Source organism: Coregonus clupeaformis, chromosome 12 (genome assembly GCF_020615455.1).
Source record: "Coregonus clupeaformis isolate EN_2021a chromosome 12, ASM2061545v1, whole genome shotgun sequence".
Taxonomy (NCBI): domain Eukaryota; kingdom Metazoa; phylum Chordata; class Actinopteri; order Salmoniformes; family Salmonidae; genus Coregonus; species Coregonus clupeaformis.
In genome coordinates this window covers 25907272-25932565 of record NC_059203.1, presented here as the reverse complement: position 1 = coordinate 25932565, position 25294 = coordinate 25907272, and the positions used below count along the sequence as shown (strand labels likewise).

Sequence of the window (25294 nt, the reverse complement as noted above, 5' to 3'; positions counted from 1 at the left end):
TGGCACGCCCAGACTCAAATATTTAACAATTATGCCTTGCGATCTGGAGGATGGCCTTTCACATCGCCCCAATGGTCCAAATGTGGTATCTGTATCCTTGGCGATATCATGGATAGTAATGGTTTGAGGAAAGATGAAGATGTGGGTGGAGGGGGGCTAGGCGGGGTAGAAGACATGGTTTCCGGGTGGGGAGGGAGGATGTGGGCTGGTGGATGGTGACTGACGGGGTTGGGGAGCCTTCTTTATTTTCCTTGCATACAGAATATTACAAAACTGTTGTTGCTGTTCTTTGTCTTTGTATGCATTTTTCTTCTTCTTTCGAGTGGCAGCCCACAGGTACAGGAAAGTATGAAATGCAAATATTATAACTGAATGTATGAATATATCTGAACTAATATGACTTTGAATGTTATACCTGTACCTGTAACCCCCTTCTGAAAAAATGACAAACTAAATAAAAAGTTGGTCACAAAAAAATAACAAAAATATTTAAAATCATGATGAAAGTGGCCCTTTTAGGATCTATTCCTACTGTAAAAAAAAAAAATCCTATGATCCTTGGTACAGACCATAGAGAGCCTATTAAATGACTAGAGGGGCTATGTCATAAACCCTCAAAGTTTCAGAGTGGGGTGAAAATGGTAGCCATATTGGTCAGGGAGAAATCCAAATCCGTCAATTTGGAATGAATGGCAGTAGAGGCATAATCCTGATTTTTCTTATGCAGGAAAATAAAAGTTAGGCATGTGATATATCAGAAATTGTGTAGTAGAATTATTGTCAACATAGAACATTGTCATAAATCATAAATACAGCTTATACGGATTTTATACACATTTTCTGTATAAATAGCCTCTAAAATACATGCATAAAGACCATAATTGTCTCCATTTTTGTTATTCTTGGAAAGAGTGCTATTATATGATACAATATCAGTACTTGTCATCAACTGATTTCAGCCAGTGCATGGCTGTGTATTGACTGCATTTTTTTAATGGAATGTTGGCATATTGGCAGTTAATTAGATAAATGTATGGAATCATCCCTTCAAAACTGGTTGGCAAGCTAGCTAACAAACATGCAGCGCATATACATTCTTAAAATGCATAATTTTACACAATAACTTATCCCAGCACTGGCAAACTGTGGTTGACCAACTCCCTGACCAAAATGGCTGACCTTTGTAATTGTATTTATTATGGATCCCCATACTCTTCCTGGGGTCCAGCAAAATTAAGGCAGTTCATACAATTTTAAAAACATTACAATACATTCACAGATTTCACAACACACTGTACCCTCAGGCCCCTACTCCACCACTACCACATATCTACAGTACAAAATCCATGTGTACAGTGGGGGAAAAAAGTATTTAGTCAGCCACCAATTGTACAAGTTCTCCCACTTAAAAAGATGAGAGAGGCCTGTAATTTTCATCATAGGTACACGTCAACTATGACAGACAAAATGAGAAAAAATAATCCAGAAATTCACATTGTAGGATTTTTTATGAATTTATTTGCAAATTATGGTGGAAAATAAGTATTTGGTCAATAACAAAAGTTTCTCAATACTTTGTTATATACCCTTTGTTGGCAATGACACAGGTCAAACGTTTTCTGTAAGTCTTCACAAGGTTTTCACACACTGTTGCTGGTATTTTGGCCCATTCCTCCATGTAGATCTCCTCTAGAGCAGTGATGTTTTGGGGCTGTCGCTGGGCAACACGGACTTTCAACTCCCTCCAAAGATTTTCTATGGGGTTGAGATCTGGAGACTGGCTTGGCGACTCCAGGACCTTGAAATGCTTCTTACGAAGCCACTCCTTCGTTGCCCGGGCGGTGTGTTTGGGATCATTGTCATGCTGAAAGACCCAGCCACGTTTCATCTTCAATGCCCTTGCTGATGGAAGGAGGTTTTCAATCAAAATCTCACGATACATGGCCCCATTCATTCTTTCCTTTACACGGATCAGTCGTCCTGGTTCCTTTGCAGAAAAACAGCCCCAAAGCATGATTTTTTCCACCCCCATGCTTCACAGTAGGTATGGTGTTCTTTTTATGCAACTCAGCATTCTTTGTCCTCCAAACACGACGAGTTGAGTTTTTACCAAAAAGTTCTATTTTGGTTTCATCTGACCATATGATATTCTCCCAATCCTCTTCTGGATCATCCAAATGCACTCTAGCAAACTTCAGACGGGCCTGGACATGTACTGGCTTAAGCAGGGGGACACGTCTGGCACTGCAGGATTTGAGTCCCTGGCGGCGTAGTGTGTTACTGATGGTAGGCTTTGTTACTTTGGTCCCAGCTCTCTGCAGGTCATTCACTACGTCCCCCCGTGTGGTTCTGGGATTTTTGCTCACCGTCCGTTCTTGTGATCATTTTGACCCCACGGGGTGAGATCTTGCGTGGAGCCCCAGATCGAGGGAGATTATCAGTGGTCTTGTATGTCTTCCATTTCCTAATAATTGCTCCCACAGTTGATTTCTTCAAATCAAGCTGCTTACCTATTGCAGATTCAGTCTTCCCAGCCTGGTGCAGGTCTACAATTGTGTTTCTGGTGTCCTTTGACAGCTCTTTGGTCTTGGCCATAGTGGAGTTTGGAGTGTGACTGTTTGAGGTTGTGGACAGGTGTCTTTTATACTGATAACAAGTTCAAACAGGTGCCATTAATACAGGTAACGAGTGGAGGACAGAGGAGCCTCTTAAAGAAGAAGTTACAGGTCTGTGAGAGCCAGAAATCTTGCTTGTTTGTAGGTGACCAAATACTTATTTTCCACCATAATTTGCAAATAAATTCATTAAAAATCCTACTTTTTTTTTCTCAATTTGTCTGTCATAGTTGACGTGTACCTATGATGAAAATTACAGGCCTCTCTCATCTTTTTAAGTGGGAGAACATGCACAATTGGTGGCTGGCTAAATACTTTTTTTCCCCACTGTACGTGTGTGTATAGTGCGTATGTTATCTTGTGTGTGTATGCATGTGTCTGTGCCTATGTTTGTGTTGCTTCACAGTCCCCGCTGTTCCATTAGGTGTTTTTAATCTGTTTTTTAAATCTAATTTTACTTCTTGCATCAGTTACTTGATGTGGAATAGAGTTCCATGTAGTTATGGCTCTATGTAGTACTGTGCGCCTCCCATAGTCTGTTCTGGACTTGGGGACTGTGAAGAGACCTCTGGTGGCATGTCTTGTGGGGTATGCATGGGTGTCCGAGCTGTGTGCCAGTAGTTCAAACAGACAGCTCGGTTCATTCAACATGTCAATATCTCTCATAAATACAAGTAGTGATGAAGTCAATCTCTCCTCCACTTTGAGTCTGGAGAGATTGACATGCATATTATTAATATTAGCTCTCTGTGTACATCCAAGGGCCAGCCATGCTGCCCTGTTCTGAGCCAATTGCAATTTTCCTAAGTCCTTTATTGTGGCACCTGACCACACGACTGAACAGTAGTCCAGGTGTGACAAAACTAGGGCCTGTAGGACCTGCCTTGTTGATAGCGCTGTTAAGAAGGTAGAGCAGCGCTTTATTATGGACATACTTCTCCACATTTTAGCTACTGTTGTATCAATATGCTTTGACCATGACAGTCTAGAATCCACGGTTACTCCAATCAGTTTAGTCACCTCAACTTGCTCAATTTCCACATTATTTATTATAGTTGAGGTTTAGGGTTTAGTGAATGATTTGACCCAAATACAATGCTTTTAGTTTTAGAAATATTTAGGTGTAATTTATTCCTTGCCACCCACTCTGAAACTAACTGCAACTGTTTGTTAAGTGTTGCAGTCATTTCAGTCGCTGTGGTAGCTGACATGTATAGTGTTGAGTCATCCGCATACATAGACACTCTGGCTTTACTCAAAGCCAGTGGCATGTCATTAGTAATGATTGAAAAAAGTAATGGGCCTAGACAGCTGCCCTGGGGAATTCCTGATTCTACCTGGATTATGTTGGAGAGGCTTCCATTAAAAGAACACCCTCTGTGTTCTGTTAGACAGGTAACTCTTGATCCACAATATAGCAGGTGGAGTAAAGCCATAACACATACGTTTTTCCAGCAGCAGACTATGATCGATAATGTCAAAAGCCGCACTGAAGTCTAACAAAACAGTCCCCACAATCTTTTTATCATCAATTTCTCTCAGCCAATGATCAGTCATTTGTGTAAGTGCTGTGCTTGTTGAATGTATTTCTCTATAAGCATGCTGAAAGTTTGTTGTCAATTTAGTTTACTGTAAAATAGCATTGTATCTGGTCAAACACCATTTTTTGGGTTGGTAACAGGCTAATTGGTTGGCTTTGTGATGGCCACTCCAATACCTTGACTTTTGCCATTTTGCCACAACTTTGGAAGTATGCTTGGGGTCATTGTCCATTTGGAAGACCCATTTGCAACCAAGCTTTAACTTCCTGACTGATGTCTTGAGATGTTGCTTCAATATATCCACATAATCTTCCTTCCTCATGATGCCATCTATTTTGTGAAGTGCACCAGTCCCTCCTGCAGCAAAGCACCCCCACAGCATGATGCTGCCACCCCCGTGCTTCATGGTTGGCATGGTGTTCTTCGGCTTGCAAGCCTCTCTTTTTCCTCCAAACATAACAATGGTCATTATGGCCATTTTTGTTTCATCAGGCCAGAGGACATTTCTCCAAAAAGTACGATCTTTGTCCCCATGTGCAGTTGCAAACAGTAGTCTGGCTTTTTTATGGCGGTTTTGGAGCAGTGGCTTCTTCCTTGCTGAGCGGCCTTTCAGGTTATGTCGATATAGGACTCGTTTTACTGTGGATATATATACTTTGTACCTGTTTCCTCCAGCATCTTCACAAGGTCCTTTTCTGTTGTTCTGATTTGCACTTTTCGCACCAAAGTACGTTCATCTCTAGGAGACAGAACGCGTCTCCTTCCTGAGCGGTATGATGGCTGCATGGTCCCATGGTGTTTATACTTGCGTACTATTGTTTGTACAGATGAACATTGTACCTTCAGGAATTGCTCCCAAGGATGAACCAGACATGTGGATGAACCAGACTTTTTTTCTGAGGTCTTGGCTGATTTATTTTGATTTTCCCATGATGTCAAGCAAAGAGGCACTGAGTTTGAAGGTAGGCCTTGAAATACATCCACAGGTACACCTCCAATTGACTCAAATGATGTCAATTAGCCTATCAGAAGCTTCTAAAGCCATGACATGATTTTCTGGAATTTTCCAAGCTGTTTAAAGGCACAGTCAACTTAGTGTATGTAAACTTCTGACCCACAGGAATTGTGATGCAGTGAATTATAAGTGAAATAATCTGTCTGTAAACAATTGTTGGAAAAATTACTTGTGTCATGCACAAAGTAGATGTCCTAACCAAGATGCCAAAACTACAGTTTGTTAACAAGAAATGTGTGGAGTGGTTGAAAAACGAGTTTTAATGACTCCAACCTATGTGTATGTAAACTTCCGACTTCAACTGTATATAAAATGTAATTTGGAATGTATAAAAGCCTATTGTTTATGATATTATAAACATACTGTACTTTAATAATAGGCTATTTTGTTGTATGGGTGAATTACTCCTGCGCCACTACTCCTGAGTGGCGCAGTGGTCTAAGGCACTGCATCGCAGTGCTAACTGTGCCACTAGAGATCCTGGTTCGAATCCAGGCTCTGTCGCAGCCGGCCGCGACCGGGAGACTCATGGTCGGCGCACAATTGGCCCAGCGTCGTCCAGGGTAGGGGAGGGAATGGCCGGCAGGGATGTAGCTCAGTTGATAGAGCATGGCGTTTGCAACGCCAGGGTTGTGGGTTCGTTTCCCACGTATAAAAAAACATATATATATATATATATATATGTATTCACTAACTGTAAGTCGCTCTGGATAAGTGCGTCTGCTAAATGACTAAAATGTTAAATGTTAAAAAGTATTTTGTCATCTCTGCTTTGCCAAGTCCCATTGAATAAAACATTTCTTATTGCCCAACTATTTTTTTTATTTCTTTACAATTTAAACACATTTAGCATTGACAATGTAATTGTTGTGGTAGTCTTAAGCAAACCATCTTCATTATCACAGTGGCACCTCCAAGTGCCACTCAGACGTTCTTGGAGAAAAGTATTTAGCATTGAACGTGGTGGTAGTAGTTGTTGTGTGTATGTTTTAAGCTAAGGATCCCATCTCCTGCTGTCAGACATTTCACCACCTAGATTACAAGGGATGGATTTGCACCAAAAAATGTAATGTCAGCACAAGGCATGTACAAAGTCTAGTATAATGATTAGCGGTCCCGTGTAGCTCAGTTGGTAGAGCATGGCGCTTGCAACGCCAGGGTTGTGGGTTCGATTCCCACGGGGGACCAGTACAAAAATGTATGCACTCACTACTGTAAGTCGCTCTGGAAAAGAGTGTCTGCTAAATGACGTAAATGTAAAAATATACATTGTCTACTGGTATCATTTTTAAATTGAGAACATATAGATGAACAATATGTAAACAGTGTGTGAGTTAAGCTATTCTCTGCTTCAGATGCACAATGTCAAGGTGTGCATTGCAAATGCCCATAAGGCTAATGTCATCATACTGTAGGCCAGTGGTTCCCAACTCCGGTCCTCGAGTACCCTCCAACAGTACAGTCTTATTGTAGCCGCAGACAAACACACCTGATTCAACTTGTCAACTAATCATCATGCCCTCAATGAGTTGAATCAAGTATGTTTGTCTGGGGCTACAACAAAAGTGTGCTGTTGGGGGTACTCAAGGACTGGAGTTGTGCTGTTGGGGGTACTCAAGGACTGGAGTTGTGCTGTTGGGGGTACTCAAGGACTGGAGTTGGGAACCACTGCTGTAGATCTATGGCTACTTTGGCATTGCATGCCATTATCAGCTGCAAAATGGGTTCACATGGCTGATATCCTGAAAAAATTGTGACAATCAAATAAAACTAATTGGAGAGCTTATGACTGAACAAAAAGGTAATGTTCATTTGAAAACACAATGCTAGAAACACAGACAAATTCGAGACAGATTTATTGCAGGATTGTGATCTGTGATTACACTAGTTCATCTTGAATAATAGTTAAGTTGACAATTAAAACAATTTTAAAACACTTAACTTCAAAGAATCAACACTTTCATATCATTTCAAAGTGTATAAGTAAGCTAACTAATATGGAAAGGTTAGACATTTTAGTAACAAGTAGGCTATTATTACTAAAACATAATATCAGGGGAACCAAAAAAAGTTAATACCAGAGGTGGCCAACCTTGCGACACTGATCCCTGATCTACTGAGTGAGCAGACTTCTGTTCCAGCCCAGCAATATCACACTTGATTATTAACTAATTAGGTTTGATACATTTAAATCAGGTGTGGTAGTGCTGGGCTGGAACAGAAGCCTGAACACACCCAGCAGGGTTGGCCTGCTCCAGTTGTAATAGGTTTATACAGCCCAGAACTACACGGGAGGATCTTGTCAATGATCTCAAGGCAGCTGGGACCACAGTCACCAAGAAAACAATTGGTAACACACTATGCCGTGAAGGACTGAAATCCTGCAGCACCTGCAAGGTCCCCCTGCTCAAGAAAGCACATATACAGGCCTGTCTGAAGTTTGCCAATGAACATTTGAATGATTCAGAGGAGAACTGGGTGAAAGTGTTGTGGCCAGATGAGACCAAAATCGAGCTCTTTGGCATCAACTCAACTCACCGTGTTTGGAGGAGGAGGAATGCTGCCTATGACCCCAAGAACACCATCCCCACCGTCAAATATGGAGGTGGAAACATTATGCTTTGGGGGTGTTTTTCTGCTAAGGGGACTGGACAACTTCACCGCATCAAAGGGACGATGGACGGGGCCATGTACCGTCAAATCTTGGGTGAGAACCTCCTTCCCTCAGCCAGGGCATTGAAAATGGGTCGTAGATGGGTATTCCAGCATGACAATGACCCAAAACAAACAGCCAAGGGAACAAAGGAGTGGCTCAAGAAGAAGCACATTAAGGTCCTGGAGTGGCCTAGCCAGTCTCCAGACCTTAATCCCATAGAAAATCTGTGGAGGGAGCTGACGGTTCGAGTTGCCAGACGTCAGCCTCGAAACCTTAATGACTTGGAGAAGATCGGCAAAGAGGAGTGGGACAAAATCCCTCCTGAGATGTGTGCAAACCTGGTGGCCAACTACAAGAAACGTCTGACCTCTGTGATTGCCAACAAGGGTTTTGCCACCAAGTACTAAGTCATGTTTTGCAGAAGGGTCAAATACTTATTTCCCTCATTAAAATGCAAATCAATTTATAACTTTTTTGACATGCGTTTTTCTGGATTGTTTTGTTGTTATTCTGTCTCTCACTGTTCAAATAAACCTATAGACTGATCATGTCTTTGTCAGTGGGCAAACTTACAAAATCAGCAGGGGATCAAATACTCTTTTCCCTCACTGTACATTGTTTGAATTTTTTACTGTATTTCTGTTCACAAAATGTGCTAACATAGTGCATTCGGAAAGTATTCAGACCTTGACTTTTTTCACATTTTGTTACATTACAGCCTTATTCTAAAATGGATTCAATTAAATGTTTTCCTCATCAATCTACACACAATACCCCAATGACAAAGCGAAAACAGGTTTTTAGAAATGTTTGCAAAAGTATTAAAAATTAAAAACAGATATACCTTATTTACATAAGAATTCAGACCCCTTGCTATGAGACTCGAAATTGAGCTCAGGTGCATCCTGTTTCCATTGATCATCCTTGAGATGTTTCTACAACTTGATTGGAGTCCACCTGTGGTAAATTAAATTGATTGGTCATGATTTGGAAAGGCACACACTTGTTTATATAAAAGGTCCCACAGTTGACAATGCAAGTCAGAGCAAAAACCAAGCCATGAGGTCAAAGGAATTGTCCGTAGAGCTCCGAGACTGGATTGTGTCAAGGCACAGATCTGGGGAAGGGTACCAAACAATTTCTGTAGCATTGAAGGTCCCCAATGACACAGTGGCCTCCATCACTCTTAAATGGAAGAAGATTGGAACCACCAAGACTCTTCCGAGAGCTGGCCGCCCGGCCAAACTGAGCAATTGGGGAAGAAGGGCCTTGGTCAGGGAGGTGACCAAGAACCCGATGGTCACTCTGACAGACCTCCAGAGTTTCTCTGTGGAGATGGGAGAACCTTCCAGAAGGACAACCATCTCTGCAGCACTCCACCAATCAGACCTTTATGGTAGAGTGGCCAGATGGAAGCCACTTCTCAGTAAAAGGCACATGACAGCCCGCTTGGAGTTTGCCAAAAGGCACCTAAAGGACTCTCTGGTCTGATGAAACCAAACCTGGCACCATCCGTACGGTGAAGCTTCATGCTGTGGGTATATTTTTCACAGGGACTGGGAGACTAGTCAGGATCGAGGGAAAGATGAACGGAGCAAAGTACAGAGAGATCCTTGATGAAAACCTGCTCCAGAGCGCTCAGGACCTCAGACTGGGGCGAAGGTTCACCTTCCAACAGGACAACAACCCTAAGCACAGAGCCAAGACAACGCAGGAGTGGCTTCGGGACAAGTCTTTGAATGTCCTTGAGTGGCCCAGCCAGAGCCCGGACTTGAACCTGATCTAACATCTCTGGAGAGACCTGAAAATAGCTGTGCAGCGACGCTCCCCATCCAACCTGACAGAGCTTGAGAGGATCTGCAGAGAAGAATGGGAGAAACTCCCCAAATACAGGTGTGCCAAGCTGGTATACAAGGATGTACCCTTATTCTCTTGGGACATTCATTGGGACCTCTTCATCTACATACTGGAAAATGTATGCACTCACTAACTGTAAATCGCTCTGGATAAGAGCGTCTGCTAAATGACTAAAATGTAATACAGGGTTTGACGGCTCTGTGTATCTGAGGACCGAAAATGTCACAAAGACACAGCCCTGAATATTATGTTGCTATATCTCTCTGTACTCAGTGTTTCTCGCTAGGGACTGGAACTGGATAATATTAACATTTACATTTTACTCATTTAGCAGACGCTCTTATCCAGAGCGACTTACAGTTAGAATAGTTTCATAATGTCCTCCCACAAAGTTACCTGTCCTATCTAGAGTAGCCTCCTCTCCCTTCTATGACAGCTGGAAGTGCTAGCTAATCCTGTCACCCTCTTCCATGGCTGTTAGCTAGCTACCTACCTAGCTACAAATGCAGGACTACCTGGCCTGATGACTCCTTGCTGTCCCCAGTCCACCTGGTCGTGCTGCTGCTCCAGTTTCCACTCTTCTGCCTGCGGCTATGGAACCCTGACTTGTTCACCGGACGTGCTACCTTGTCCCAGACCTGCTGTTTTCAACTCTCTCTATCTACCGCACCTGCTACTTAAACCTCTAAATGCCCTGCTATGAAAAGTGACATTTACTCCTGATGTACTGACCTGTTGCAACCTCTACAACCACTGTGATTATTATTTGACCCTGCCGATCATCTATGAACGTTTGAACATCTTGGAGAAAACTCTGTACTGTTATAATCTCCACCAAGCACAGCCAGAAGGGGACTGGCCACCCCTCAGAGCCTGGTTCCTCTCTAGGTTTCTGCCTTTCTAGGGAGTTTTTCCTAGCCACCGTGCTTCTACATCTGCATTGCTTGCTGTTTGGGGTTTTAGGCTGGATTTCAGTATAGCACTTTGTGACATCTGCTGATGTAAAAAGGGCTTTATAAATAAAATTTGATTAATTGATTGAGTTACAATGATAAAAACATTAACCTCTTAAGGATCGGACCCTTTTTTTCAATTTTCGCCTAAAATGACATACCCAAATCTAACTGCCTGTAGCTCAGGACCTGAAGCAAGGATATGCATATTCTGGATACCATTTGAAAGGAAACACTTTGAAGTTTGTGGAAATGTGAAATTAATCTAGGAAAATGTAACACATTAGATCTGGTAAAAGATAACACAAACAAAAAAACATGCGTTTTCTATTATTTTTTTGTTACATCTTTGAAATGCAAGAGAAAGGCCATAATATAATATCGCAGTTTAGGCGCAATTTAGATTTTGGCCACTAGATGGCAGCAGTGTGTGTGCAAAGTTTCAGATTGATCCAGTGAAGCATTGCAATACTGGACTATTTTGTATCAAGTCTGCCCAAATGTGCCGAATTGGTCAACTGATACATTTTCAAGTACATAACTATAGAGAACATTAAAAAATGATATGGTAATACAAAATGTAAGTTTACACACTCCCAGGAATGTCATACATGATGGATCATTAGCTTATACACTAACTTTCACACATCTAGATGACCAGGCGGGGTGGGTGTGGAGCCAGAGACAACAGGGGTTCAAACTGTAGAACCCAGTTCCCACATTTGAATATACAGTCGTGGTCAAAAGTTTTGAGAATTACACAAATACTAATTTTCACAAAGTCTGCTGCCTCAGTTTTATGATGGCAATTTGCATATACTCCAGAATGTCATGAAGAGTGATCAGATTGTAACGCTCTCACCAGGCTCGAATTTGACTCTCACAATATTACCTTATTTAGAATATCTGAACAGCATGGGATATTAGGTGAGAAGGACATCTCCAATAAGAATCCCTATTGTAAACTTGCTAGGGTGAATGACAAATAGGGTATTAACTTCAGATAGAATGATTATAGACTTGGTTATTATTATAAGGATATGCTTTCCCATGCATTAAATGAAACTGAAACAGTAAATGACTCCACCAATACAACAGACATAAGGTTCAAGATCTATATTAATCACATTTTCAATGTATCACATCAAACACATCAAAAGAAATACAAATAATAAACCCCAATGATTTTTCCACAACCCATGTCCAAATTATTTGCAAGCTTGCTTAAACCCTGGGCGCGCGTTGGAGCTCAGAAAAAAAATGACGACATACATAAAGTCCCGAAGTCCACCCCACATTTGTAGTTACTCACTACTTGTAGATAATGCCTCAGCAAAGTATAGCAGTTCCGTGCAGGTGTCCTCACAAGATCCACAGCGAACACAGCTATCAATGCAGCCAGTACTCCGTAGCAGCAACAGACATCCGTTGGAAGCTCGAACTCGTTGATCGTCACAAGCAATTCTCTCCAAGTCTTCCACGATGCTAGGCTAACCTCTAGGATGTCGAATGTCTCCACAATGCGACGGCAGCTTCAGTCTCCACTAGGTCTTTCTTAACGAAATAATAACACTCTCTTATAGAAATAAAATCAGGATTTCCCTTTAAAAAAAACTCTGTAGGTATGGTTTTGTTCTCTCTTTATCGTTTCCTTTGGTCGTTTTTCCTTCACCAACCCCACTAACGTCTCTCCTCTCCCCTCTTTCAACCTTTCCCTCTCTTTCTTTCCCAGCAACCAGTCCACTCTCCCATTGGCCACAACTTAACAAGTTACCTCATTGGTCAAAACTTTAACGAGATATGTGGGAAACTTAAACTTAAAAGTAAACCAACCTATTCACTTGTACATTTTTTAAAACATTGCTTCAAAAGAAATGCATTAACGACATTACAAATCAGGAGCTATTTGATCACCTCTTAAATCTAATACCAATGAATTATAACAAATAAACTCTATACATGGTTTTAGCAAGGTATTACACTCTCCCCCCACCAAAATAGGCATGTCCTCATGACTTGTAAACGTAAGTGAAATGTAATAACAAGTAAACGTGTCAACTCTTAACTACAACCTAAAGCTGAGACAACTTGTTAGATAATTTGAAAAGGAGATACATTTGTGTTTCCCTTATCCGATCCACTTGTACAGCGTGGAACAATATCTGACAACTGGGGCTATACTTGGAACTCCAGCTTTATCATAGGTAAGTAATACAGGAGCTTTCTTTACTCTCTGAGATCTTGGTCCTTCCATTTCCTCAGAAGTTTCCACTTCTCCCTGAACTTCTCGTTCCTCTTCTGGAATCTCTTCAACTGAGTTAGATGCCTCATTATCATCTGCTTCAACTCCAGTTGCGACCTCAGCTTCTTGACTGGACTCTTTTACTTCCAGAACTTGGTCTGCTCTTTCAGGTTCCCCTGTCATTTGATTCCAAACTATGTCTAATTCTAAGTTAAATTCAACTGATCAATCTCTTCCACTTCTCGGTTTATACAGTTTGTATTTGGCTCTTCATACCATACTCCGATGTCCTCATCTTCTGAGTCAAAATCCTTCTCATCTTCTGGTTCTCAACCTCTTCAACTTTCTCATCATTCCGAGGAGTACAGTTTCCAGGCAACTTTTCATTTCCTTTTCTCTTCCTCCTCCTTTGCAGGGTCCTTCTACCAGGTGTTGGTTCTATGTTAATCACAGGTTCTATGCCCACTTTCTGCCCCAGTGGTAGCAGGTGATTCCAATTAAGAATCTTAATGGGTCCATCTCCAATTTCAGGCTTCAAACGAAACACAGGTAAGTTTGACATCTGACTTTCCACCACATATGGCGTAGAGGCCCAGCGATCTGCCAGCTTATGTTTTCCTTTCAATCCTAGATTCCGTATGAGGACTCTGTCTCCAGGCATAAGTTGCGTATAGCAAATCTTCTTATCATATCACTGTTTGTTTTCTTGGTTTTGCTTTCCAGCAGTGCTCTCAGCAAGTTTGTATGTAGCTTGTAACTGTTTCTTCATATCAGATACATACTTGAGGTAAGTTCTCTCTGAAGAGCTATCAGTCGAGACTCCAAAACAAATATCAACAGGCAATCTAGCTTCACGTCCAAACATAAAAAAATATGGCGAATAGCCAGTCGCTTCATTCCGACTACAGTTATACGAGTGCACTAGATGCCCAACATACTGACTCCATTTGTTCTTTCGTGTAGGATCAAGAGTTCCAAGCATGTTCAACAAGGTTCGGTTGAATCTCTCGGGTTGCGGATCTCCTTGAGGATGATATGGTGTTGTCCTTGACTTCTCCACTCCAAGCATATTCAGTAGCTCATGGATGAGTCGACTTTCAAAATCTCTACCTTGATCACTATGCATCCTCTTGGGCAGACCATAATGGATGAAGTACCACTCCCACAATACCTTGGCGACCGTGGATGCTTTCTGATCCTTCGTAGGAAAAGCTTGAGCGTATCTTATGTAATGATCCGTAATGACCAGAACATTTGCTGTGTTACTGGAGTCAGGCTCAATGGACAGGAAATCCATACACACAAGGTCCATAGGTCCATCACTTTGCATATGACCAAGCGGAGCAACTATCTTTGGAAGTGTTTTCCTCTGTACACAGCGAGCACAGGATTTACAGTACTCTTCTACTTCCATCTTCATGCGTGGCCAGTAGAACCGGTCTCTGACAAGTCCATATGTCTTGTCAAATCCTAAATGACCTGAGTCATCATGCAGCGACGTGAGAACCATAGTTCTGAACTTCTCTGGAAGAAGTAACTGAGCACGACGAGTCTTGTTTGGCGGATGTGTGATCCTGTACATAACTCCATCTTCCATCTTTAGCTTCTCCCACTCTCTCAGGAGCAAAGAGATGAGTGGATGTTTTGTCTTGGTCACCCTGGTGATATCATGTTTATTAAGAGCAACCCACATCTCTCCTAAGCAAGGGTCTTCTTGTTGCGATGCAGAAAGTTCCATAGTGCTCAATCTGGGCATGTTAGACGTCAGCATGCTCAGGTTACAGTATGCTTGAGGCACAGCATGCATAGAGGCTCCCAACTGATCAATCACTCTACTATGAGATGATCCAGGAGTTATTCTAACAACATTAGACATCTGGCACATGGCTCTAACACCGGATGCAGGAATGTCTCTCCAATCTTGTTCCACTGCATATTGCTGATGAGGGCGGCAAGATAAAGCATCGGCATCTATGTTCTGCCTGCCTGGCCTGTACTTGAGACTAAAGTCATAGGTAGACAACGCAGCCAGCCAACGATGACCAGTGGCATCCAGTTTTGCGGACGTGAGGACATATGTCAATGGGTTGTTGTCTGTTCTAACCTCGAACTTGACCCCATACAGGTAATCATGTAGTTTATCAACCACGGCCCACTTCAACGCAAGAAACTCTAACTTGTGAGCTGGGTAGTTGCGTTCAGAAACAGTCAGGCTTGCTTCGACTCACAAATGCCACAGGACGCAGACCCTCACCTTGATCTTGGTACAGTACTCCACCTAACCCTTCGCGGCTAGCATCTAATGTAGAACGTATGGCAACTGAGGATCAGCAAAAGCCAACACAGGAGCTTTTGTGAGGCTTTCCTTCAATGTCTCGAATGCCAATTCACACTTCTCATTCCACCTTGATCCAAATGGTTCTGAGTTGTTGAGGTAGGCTTTCACCTCTTCCTTGGACTTTCTCCCTTTCTTGCCTGCGGGAAGATATCCACATAAGAGCTGATTCAGGGGGTAACTCACTTAAGAGTAGTCTTTCACAAATCTCCTGTAATATCCACAGAATCCTAGAAAAGAACGCAGAGCAGTCACAGTTTCAGGCCTTGGCCACATGGTGACAGCTTAAATTTTTGATGGGTCTGTGGCCACTCCATTCTGGGATATGATATGTCCAACATAGTTGACAGATGTGCTGCAAAACTGACACTTGTCAAGGGACAGTTTTAGGCCTTCACTTTTCAACACCTTGAGCAACCTCTGCTCGTGTTCTTCCAGCGTCCTTCCAAACACGATTAAGTCGTCAAGGTAAACAAGAACTTTGAGTAGATTCATGTCTCCAACTGTCTGTTCCATGACACGTTGAAATGTTGCAGGTGCTCCGGACACACCCTGTGGCATCCTCTCAAATTGGTAAAATTCAACTGCACAGATAAATGCAGTCTTCTCTTTATCTGTGTCATCCATTGGGATTTGATAGTATGCGCTTCGGAGATCTAACACACTGAACCATTTGCTCCCACTCAAACATGTCAGAGCATCCTCCACACGTGGGACTGTGTACTGGTCGGGAACAGTGCGCTTGTTGAGGGTCCTGTAATCAACACACATGCGTATGGTGCCATTCTTTTTCCTCACCACCACAATAGGAGATGCATAGGGGCTTCTCGACTCAAATATGATCCCAGAACTTTTCAAGTTATTTAGATGCTTCCTTACATATTCAACATTAGCTGGAGCCAAGCGGTGAGATCTCTCCCTAAACGGTTTGTCTTCAGTAACTCTGATGGTGTGATGAGTACTCTTTGAACAACCCACATCAAACTCATGTGTTGAGAACACTTCTTTCCGTTCCATCATCTTTTCACATAACCTCTTCTTCCATCCCTCAGGCACTGGAGAATCTCCAAAGTTGAATGAAGAAGACGTCAACTTCTCAGATGAATCCTGCTTTCTTTTCAATGGAACACCAGGAGCAACATCTACAGGAAACAGATGAGCAATAGGGCATACCTCGTTTCAGAGTGATCTCCTTTGTCGAGACATTCCTGACAGTAAGGGTGATTCTTCTAGACGACACAACTGCAACCGTCTGGATTTCAGGCCTCACTAGTAGTTCTTCAGGGAACCAGGGTTCTTTAGGCCTCTCTACCAGAAGGGTTTGAGTAGAAGGTATCCCAGGAAACTTTGGAATTCCAGTTACTCTCGCCTGCCCACCAGGTGGCAGGGTGACAGGTTTTGTCTGTGCGAACCAGACCGTTCCTCTCTTCTCATCATCATCAGTTGAGCTTTCTCTCATCCTCTCATATGCCTCCTTGATAGCAGGATGAACTTGTAGTGTGCTAAGGAAACCTTCACCTTCCTTTTCTCTGCAAGCAGTCATAAGTCTCTTCACTACAGACGTATTTGTGCCGACCAGAATAGACACGTCACCTTTCATGGCCGGATCTGGACATACCAACAGAAGTGCTTCAATGGTCTCTGCTACGCCCACAACCGATCCCGAGAACTCAAGCTTGAGCGACAAATGGCCATCATATGGATACTGCTCAGAGCTAAGGCCCCATATCTCTAAGTTTCCTATAGGAATCAATAGCAAATGCGTCAGGTACTTGTCATAAAATGATCTGTAAAGTAGAGTAATCTCAGAACCACTATCGAGTAAAGCTTTAGCATATACACCTTCAATCTGTACAGAAACGACAGAACTTGGGCCAACTAAACCTGTAGGTAGCAAGTCTTTCATGTCTTCATACTTGTGGCACTTTGTGGAACGTATCTTCACCGGGATGTCAGGTCGCTCCTTTACTGGGTCCCTCTGTAGTTTCCCATAGACCGTTTTTGTTTGATCAGGCGTGTGTTGACTTTCCTCAAGTTCTCTTCACCTTCACAGTTTCTCTTGAAATGGCCATCTTCTCCACATCTATAACAAAACACTCCGGGGTTTCTGTCAGCCTGTGTCTGTTCTTGTGATGGATTTACCCCTTTCTTTTTGCTTTTAAATGTGTTCATCTGACCTTTGTGTGTCAGAGTGAGCTGCTGTGACTTAGCAGACATGAGACGTGTCATTTCAATTTTCAAACCTTTTAGCTCTTTTCTCAGCACTTCTATCTCAGTATTAGCTTCTTCACAAACTGTAGCAACAGGAGCAACAGACTTCACAACACTCTTCGTTGTGTTCCTGTCTTGAATCATGTCCTCCTCCTCCCTTACTTCCTGCAGAAGCTCAGTAAAGGTTGGTGGATCACGCAGCTTATAGGTCATGCGAATACGAAGCGCAACCATGTGATGTGAGGATGCACCTCTCACTACTTGGCCAATGCGTGTGCGATTCATCTCTGACAGCTCAATGCCTCCTTTTCGATATACAGTGTGCAGCAATTTGTCAAGTCTCAACAGGTAAGCTGAAAGCTTCTCTCCTTCACTCTGGAATGTGTTTCTGAACCTTACCATGAGATCAGGTGCACTTTCGGTGGTACCGAATGCGGTTTCTAGAGCCTTCATGTATTCGATCGCTGTAGCATGGGGGTTTCCGGTCCTGAAGAACCTCACAGCAGGCCCTTTAAGACTTTCTATTATTCTCTGTTTTTTCACATTGTCGGTGCACTGCCATTCCTCTAGAAAATGGGTGGTTTGCTCAGCCCATTCGTCACACTCTTCCTCTCCACTAGGAGTGGGCTTCACACCTGAGAACATACGTAGCTTACGGTAACTCTGAGTCTCGGATGGCACATTGTTGCATTTCTCTACCAGTGAACTTATGGCAGTAACCAGTTCAGCGTTGAGGTCAGCACCAGAGGAACTTACGAGGCCTTTAACATCAGCCACAGTCTTCCCTTCATATCTCAGAAAGGATAATAGCTTCGCCTGAAAATCTTCACCCTCTCTCTCAACAGGAGATGCAACTTGTGAAACTACATGTACAGGCCAGGGACCCAACTCTCCAGGTATCCCAACAACACTTGGCACAGCTATTTCGTTAAGGTTGTTTGATATCTCTACCAAAACATACTGCTTTTTACCAGCTGAATAAGAACAAACGACCACGCAGTCTAATTTTACCAAAAGCCTTAACACAAGTCAGCGTTTCCAGCAGAACCTCATCTGTAACACTGCTAAGGACAACTGCAAGATTAGTAGCTAGCTGTTTCTCTCTACACCAGGTAACAATCTCTTCAACATCAATGTTGTAGGTTTATGCCTATACAGCAATGTCAGAAGAAAATCCAAAATTTCAATTCAAAATTGTCAAATGGGGAGTCAAAAAATATCCCATCAACAATAACCAAGATCCCGGACGAGCCCCCAAAAATGTAACCCTCTCACCAGGCTCGAATTTGACTCTCACAATATTACCTTATTTAGAATATCTGAACAGCATGGGATATTAGGTGAGAAGGACATCTCCAATAAGAATCCCTATTGTAAACTTGCTAGGGTGAATGACAAATAGGGTATTAACTTCAGATAGAATGATTATAGACTTGGTTATTATTATAAGGATATGCTTTCCCATGCATTAAATGAAACTGAAACAGTAAATGTCTCCACCGATACAACAGACATAAGGTTCAAGATCTATATTAATCACATTTTCAATGTAATAAACCCCAATGATTTTTCCACAACCCATGTCCAAATTATTTGCAAGCTTGCTTAAACCCTGGGCGCGCGTTAAAAAAATTACGACATACATAAAGTCCCGAAGTCCACCCCACATTTGTAGTTACTCACTACTTGTAGATAATACCTCAGCAAAGTATAGCAGTTCCGTGCAGGTGTCCTCACAAGATCCACAGCGAACACAGCTATCAATGCAGCCAGTACTCCGTAGCAGCAACAGACATCCGTTGGAAACTCGAACTCGTTGATCATCACAAGCAATTCTCTCCAAGTCTTCCACGATGCTAGGCTAACCTCTAGGGTGTCGAATGTCTCCACAATGCGACGGCAGCTTCAGTCTCCACTAGGTCTTTCTTAACGAAATAATAACACTCTCTTATAGAAATAAAATCAGGATTTCCCTTTAAAAAAAACTCTGTAGGTATGGTTTTGTTCTCTCTTTATCGTTTCCTTTGGTCGTTTTTCCTTCACCAACCCCACTAACGTCTCTCCTCTCCCCTCTTTCAACCTTTCCCTCTCTTTCTTTCCCAGCAACCAGTCCACTCTCCCATTGGCCACAACTTAACAAGTTACCTCATTGGTCAAAACTTTTAACGAGAAACTTAAAAGTAAACTAACCTATTCACTTGTACATTTTTTTTAACATTGCTTCAAAAGAAATGCATTAACGACATTACAAATCAGGAGCTATTTGATCACCTCTTAAATCTAATACCAATGAATTATAACAAATAAACTATATACTTGGTTTTAGCAAGGTATTACAAGATGAATTGCAATTAACTGCAAAGTCCCTCTTTGCCATGAAAATGAACTTAATCCCCCCAAAAACATTTCCACTGCATTTCAGCCCTGCCACAAAAGGACCAGCTGCCATCATGTCAGTGATTCTCTCGTTAACACAGGTGAGAGTGTTGACGAGGACAAGGCTGGAGATCACTCTGTCATGCTGATTAGAATACCAGACGAGCTAAACCACTTCTATGCTCGCTTCGAGGCAAGCAACACTGAAGCATGCATAAGAGCACCAGCTGTTCCGGATGACTATGTGATCACGCTCTCCGTAGCCGATGTGAGTAAGACTTTTAAGCAGGTCAACATTCACAAGGCTGCAGGGCCAGACGGATTACCAGGACGTGTACTCCGAACATGTGCTGACCAACTGGCAAGTGTCTTCACTGACATTTTCAACATGTCCCTGACTGAGTCTGTAATACCAACATGTTTCAAGCAGACCACCATAGTCCCTGTGCCCAAGAACACTAAGGTAACCTGCCTAAATGACTACCGACCCGTAGCACTGACGTCTGTAGCCATGAAGTGCTTTGAAAGGCTGGTCATGGCTCACATCAACACCATTATCCCAGAAACCCTAGGCCCACTCCAATTTGCATACCGCCCCAACAGATCCACAGATGATGCAATCTCTATTGCACTCCACACTGCCCTTTCCCACCTGGACAAGAGGAACACCTACGTGAGAATGCTATTCATTGACTACAGCTCAGCAGTCAACACCATAGTGCCCTCAAAGCTCATCACTAAGCTAAGGATCCTGGGACTAAACACCTCCCTCTGCAACTGGATCCTGGACTTCCTGACGGGCCGCCCCCAGGTGGTAAGGGTAGGTAACAACACATCTGCCACACTGATCCTCAACACGGGGGCCCCTCAGGGGTGCGTGATCAGTCCCCTCCTGTACTCCCTGTTCACCCATGACTGCATGGCCAGGCACGACTCCAACACCATCATTAAGTTTGCCGACGACACAACAGTGGTAGGCCTGATCACCGACAACGATGAGACAGCCTATAGGGAGGAGGTCAGAGACCTGGCCGTGTGGTGCCAGGATAACAACCTCTCCCTCAACGTGACCATGACAAAGGAGATGATTGTGGACTACAGGGAAAAAAAAGAGGACTGAGCACGCCCCCATTCTCATCGACGGGGCTGTAGTGGAACAGGTTGAGAGCTTCAAGTTCCTTGGTGTCCACATCACCAACGAACTATCATGGTCCAAACACACCAAGACAGTCGTGAAGAGGGCACGACAAAGCCTATTCCCCCTCAGGAGACTGAAAAGATTTGGCATGGGTCCTCAGATCCTCAAAAATTATACAGCTGCACCATCGAGAGCATCCTGACTGGTTGCATCACCGCCTGGTATGGCAACTGCTTGGCCTCCGACCGCAAGGCACTACAGAGGGTAGTGCGTACGGCCCAGTACATCACTGGGGCCAAGCTTCCTGCCATCCAGGACCTCTATACCAGGCGGTGTCAGAGGAAGGCCCTCAAAATTGTCAAAGACTCCAGCCACCCTAGTCATAGACTGTTCTCTCTGCTACCGCATGGCAAGCGGTACCGGAGTGCCAAGTCTAGGTCCAAAAGACTTCTCAACAGATTCTACCCCCAAGCCATAAGACTCCTGAACAGCTAATCATGGCTACCCAGACTATTTGCACTGCCCCCCCACCCCATCTTTTTACGCTGCTGCTACTCTGTTAATTATTTATGCATAGTCACTTTAACTCTACCCACATGTACATATAGCCGGTGCCCCCGCACATTGACTCTGCACCGGTACCCCCCTGTATATATAGCCTCCCTACTGTTATTTTATTTTACTTCTGCTCTTTTTTTCTCAACACTTTTTTGTTGTTGTTTTATTTTACTTTTTTATTTAAAATAAATGCACTGTTGGTTAAGGGCTGTAAGTAAGCATTTCACTGTAATGTCTGCACCTGTTGTATTCGGCGCATGTGGCCAATATAATTTGATTTGATTTGATTTGAATAACAGACTGGAAGCTTTAAAAGGAGGGTGGTGCTTGAAATCATTGTTCTTCCTCTGTTAACCATGGTTACCTGCAAGGAAACACGTGCCGTCATCATTGCTTTGCACAAAAAGTACTTCACAGGCAAGGATATTGCTTCTAGTAAGATTGCACCTAAATCAACCATTTATCGGATCATCAAGAACTTCAAGGAGAGAGGTTCAATTGTTGTGAAGAAGGCGTCAGGGCGCCCAAGAAAGTCCAGCAAGCGCCAGGACCGTCTCCTAAAGTTGATTCAGCTGTGGGATCAGGGCACCACCAGTGCAGAGCTTGCTCATGAATGGCAGCAGGCAGATGTGAGTGCATCTGCACGCACAGTGAGGCAAAGACTTTTGGAGGATGGCCTGGTGTAAAGAAGCCACTGCTCTCCAGGAAAAACATCAGGGACAGACTGATATTCTGCAAAAGGTACAGGGATTGGACTGCTGAGGACTGGGGTAAAATCATTTTCTCTGATGAATCCCCTGTCCGATTGTTTGGAGCATCCGGAAAACACCTTGTCCGGAAAAGACAAGGTGAGCGCTACCATCAGTCCTGTGTCATGCCAACAGTAAAGCATCCTGAGTAGGGTTGCTTCTCAGCCAAGGGAGTGGGCTCACTCACAATTTTGCCTAAGAACACAGCCATGAATAAAGAATGGTACCAACACATCCTCCGAGAGCAACTTCTCCCAACCATCCAATAACAGTTTGGTGACGAACAATGCCTTTTCCAGCATGATGGAGCACCTTGCCTTAAGGCAAAAGTGATAACTAAGTGGCTCGGGGAACAAGACATTTTGGGTCCATGGCCAGGAAACTCCCCAGACCTTAATCCCATTGAGAACTTGTGGTCGATCCTCAAGAGGCGGGTGGACAAATAAAACCCCACAAATTCTGACAAACTCCAAGCATTGATTATGCAAGAATGGGCTGCCATCAGTCAGGTTGTGGCCCAGAAGTTAATTGACAGCATGCCAGGGCAGATTGCAGAGGTCTTGAAAAAGAAGGGACAACAATGCAAATATTGACTCTTTGCATAAACTTAATGTAATTGTCAATAAAAGCCTTTGACACTTATGGAATGCTTGTAATTATACTTCAGTATACCATAGTAACATCTGACAAAAATATCTCATAACACTGAAGCAGCGAACTTTGTGAAGACCAATACTTGTGTCATTCTCAAAACTTTTGACCACGACTGTAGAAATGGATTGTACTAAACAAAACTATGCTACATTTTATCTTTGGGACCCTTAGGATGACAAATCAGAGCAAGATTACTGAATGTAAGTCCATTATTTACCTTCAGAGGTGAATGTATCAAACCAGTTGGCGTGATACGTTTTTTGTTGTTGTGCACTCTCCTCAAACAATAGCATGGTCTTTTTTCACTGTAATAGCTACTGTAAATTGGACAGTGCAGTTAGATTTACAAGAATTTAAGCTTTCTGCCCATCTAAGACATGACTATGTCCTGGAAAGTTTGCTGTTACTTACAACAGTCATGCTAATCACATTAGCGCACGTTAGCTCAACCATCCCATATACGGGACACCGATCCCGTACAGGTTAAGATAACTAACTAGCTAATATGAAGTTAGCAAGCTGGTGATATTTAATTCACCTAGCTAACTATACAGTATGTACAGTTAGCTAAGTAGCGAACATTACGTTAGCAGCTCATTTGAGTTAGCCTGCACACTAAGTTTCTGTAGCAAGCTAGCTAATAATACATATTTTTTGATCACTTTCAACATAGTTTTACTTACTTGATTAGGTTCTCTCACTGCCTCCGTTTTCTGGGTCCTTAGAAAAACTAAATAATGGGCAATCTTCCAGTTTCCGGTGGTAGCCAGCCATGTGGATGATTGGAGGACTTTCAACAGACTGAGTTTGGTCTTCCAACATGGAGCTTGGTGCGACTGCTAGGTGATTTGTGATGCAACTGCAAGCCCTTTATAGGTCTAAAAAGTTCCTAAATTGGCCACTTTCATCATGATTTTGTCAAAAATGGTTTGTGTTACAAATGTAAAAAGCATCTCAAACATCCTTCCTGCCAATGAAGTTTCTATGTGAAAATAGCCAGAACAATGTGAGATACCAAAAATATTTTGGGGCTGGCATGGAATCACCGTTCATCATTGCCTTACCAAGGCAGTGGAATCACTCTCTGAAATCAATCAATCTCAAGACCCAGCCAATAGCACAAAGAGACCAGTCCAGCACCCAGACCAGATCCCGGGTATAGAACTCAGGTCAAACCTGTGTTATCTGTCACTCACCACTTGGTTCTGAGCCCAGATGGACACCACTCCGCTGGAGATGGAGGCGATGATTGGCCGCACAGGGTGCCACTGCAGAGAGGTCAGGGTTAATAGGTCAGCACAGGGTCAGGTCAATGTTCATCAGCACAATGAGTTACTGTTCATTCTGTGAGTCTAAAGACAATTCAAATAATTCCCCCCTTGAAATGATGCAAAAATAGAGAATATCTCCAGAGAAAAACCAAGGGGGTCGGGCGAGAAAGAAAGAGGTTTGGGGTTCCTTACAGCCACGTCCAGCAGTAGTTCTCCTCTGGTTCCATGGAGGATCTTCACCAGGTTACCAATGCTTTTCTCCCAGATGTACAGAGCATGCTGCCGGGCTGAACCAGCCACGATGTACTCCCCATCCCCAGAGAAACAACACCGCTTCCAGGGAGTTCTTCAGCGAGATGGGAGGAGAGTGGAGGGAGAGAGGGAAAGAGAAGAGGAGAGAGATGTATCAAAGTGTGCATGTGTGTGGTTTGTATGCGCCATGAAGGTGTGTGTGTGTGTGTGTGTGTTTATATTTGTCCTGTTTTCTATTATAAGCATGTGTGAAATGTGTTTTTTGCATATCCCAACTCCCCCTGAGACACCCTCGGGGGTCACGGCCAGGGTCAGCCATTATCAGCGGCGGTGTGTATGTGTACCTGTTGACCAGGTCCTGTAGTTTCTGCATGGGCTCTGGCTCCCCGTCTCTCCCACAGGTGAGAATCTCCCTCCCGTCATACACCCTGATGATTCGGTCTGCTGTGTTGATGAGGAAACAACTGGAGGAAGGAGGAGAAGAGAATGGATCATGATCAGTCTATTGATGAAACTTCGAAATATTCTCCATAAAGGCCGACAACTACCTTCTAAACACCAGAACTATTTTCCACACAATCATAAGAGTTCTATTGCCTTTTCAGCCTTCCCAAACACACACTAATTAGTTCCCTCTCAGTCCTCCCACCTGCCCTTGCGTGCAAACTCTATGGACTTGATGGCTGTAGTGTTGCTGGTGCCTGTCGTAACACGAAACGATGCCATCAGATCCTGTGTGTCCGTGTTCAGCACCAAAATCTGCAGGGTCACATCAATGAAAACAGCACACACACACCAACACACACATATACAACCTATATATCATATATAAAGTGCTAAATAGAAAAATTATGACAAAATGAGTATGTCT

General features: G+C 43.2%; 1 protein-coding gene across 2 annotated transcripts in view; it reads right to left on the bottom strand.

The window, feature by feature from the left end:
• Window positions 1-25294, bottom strand: part of LOC121578126 (retinoblastoma-binding protein 5-like) — a 43958-nt gene that overhangs the window by 12194 nt on the left and 6470 nt on the right. For both annotated transcript variants that reach the window (XM_041892240.2, XM_041892241.2), the window contains exons 6-9: window positions 25073-25182; window positions 24768-24887; window positions 24364-24517; window positions 24097-24168 (exon numbers count right to left, since the gene is read on the bottom strand). In XM_041892240.2, the coding sequence (XP_041748174.1) occupies window positions 24097-24168; window positions 24364-24517; window positions 24768-24887; window positions 25073-25182 (456 nt within the window). The remainder of the gene's footprint in view (window positions 1-24096; window positions 24169-24363; window positions 24518-24767; window positions 24888-25072; window positions 25183-25294) is intronic.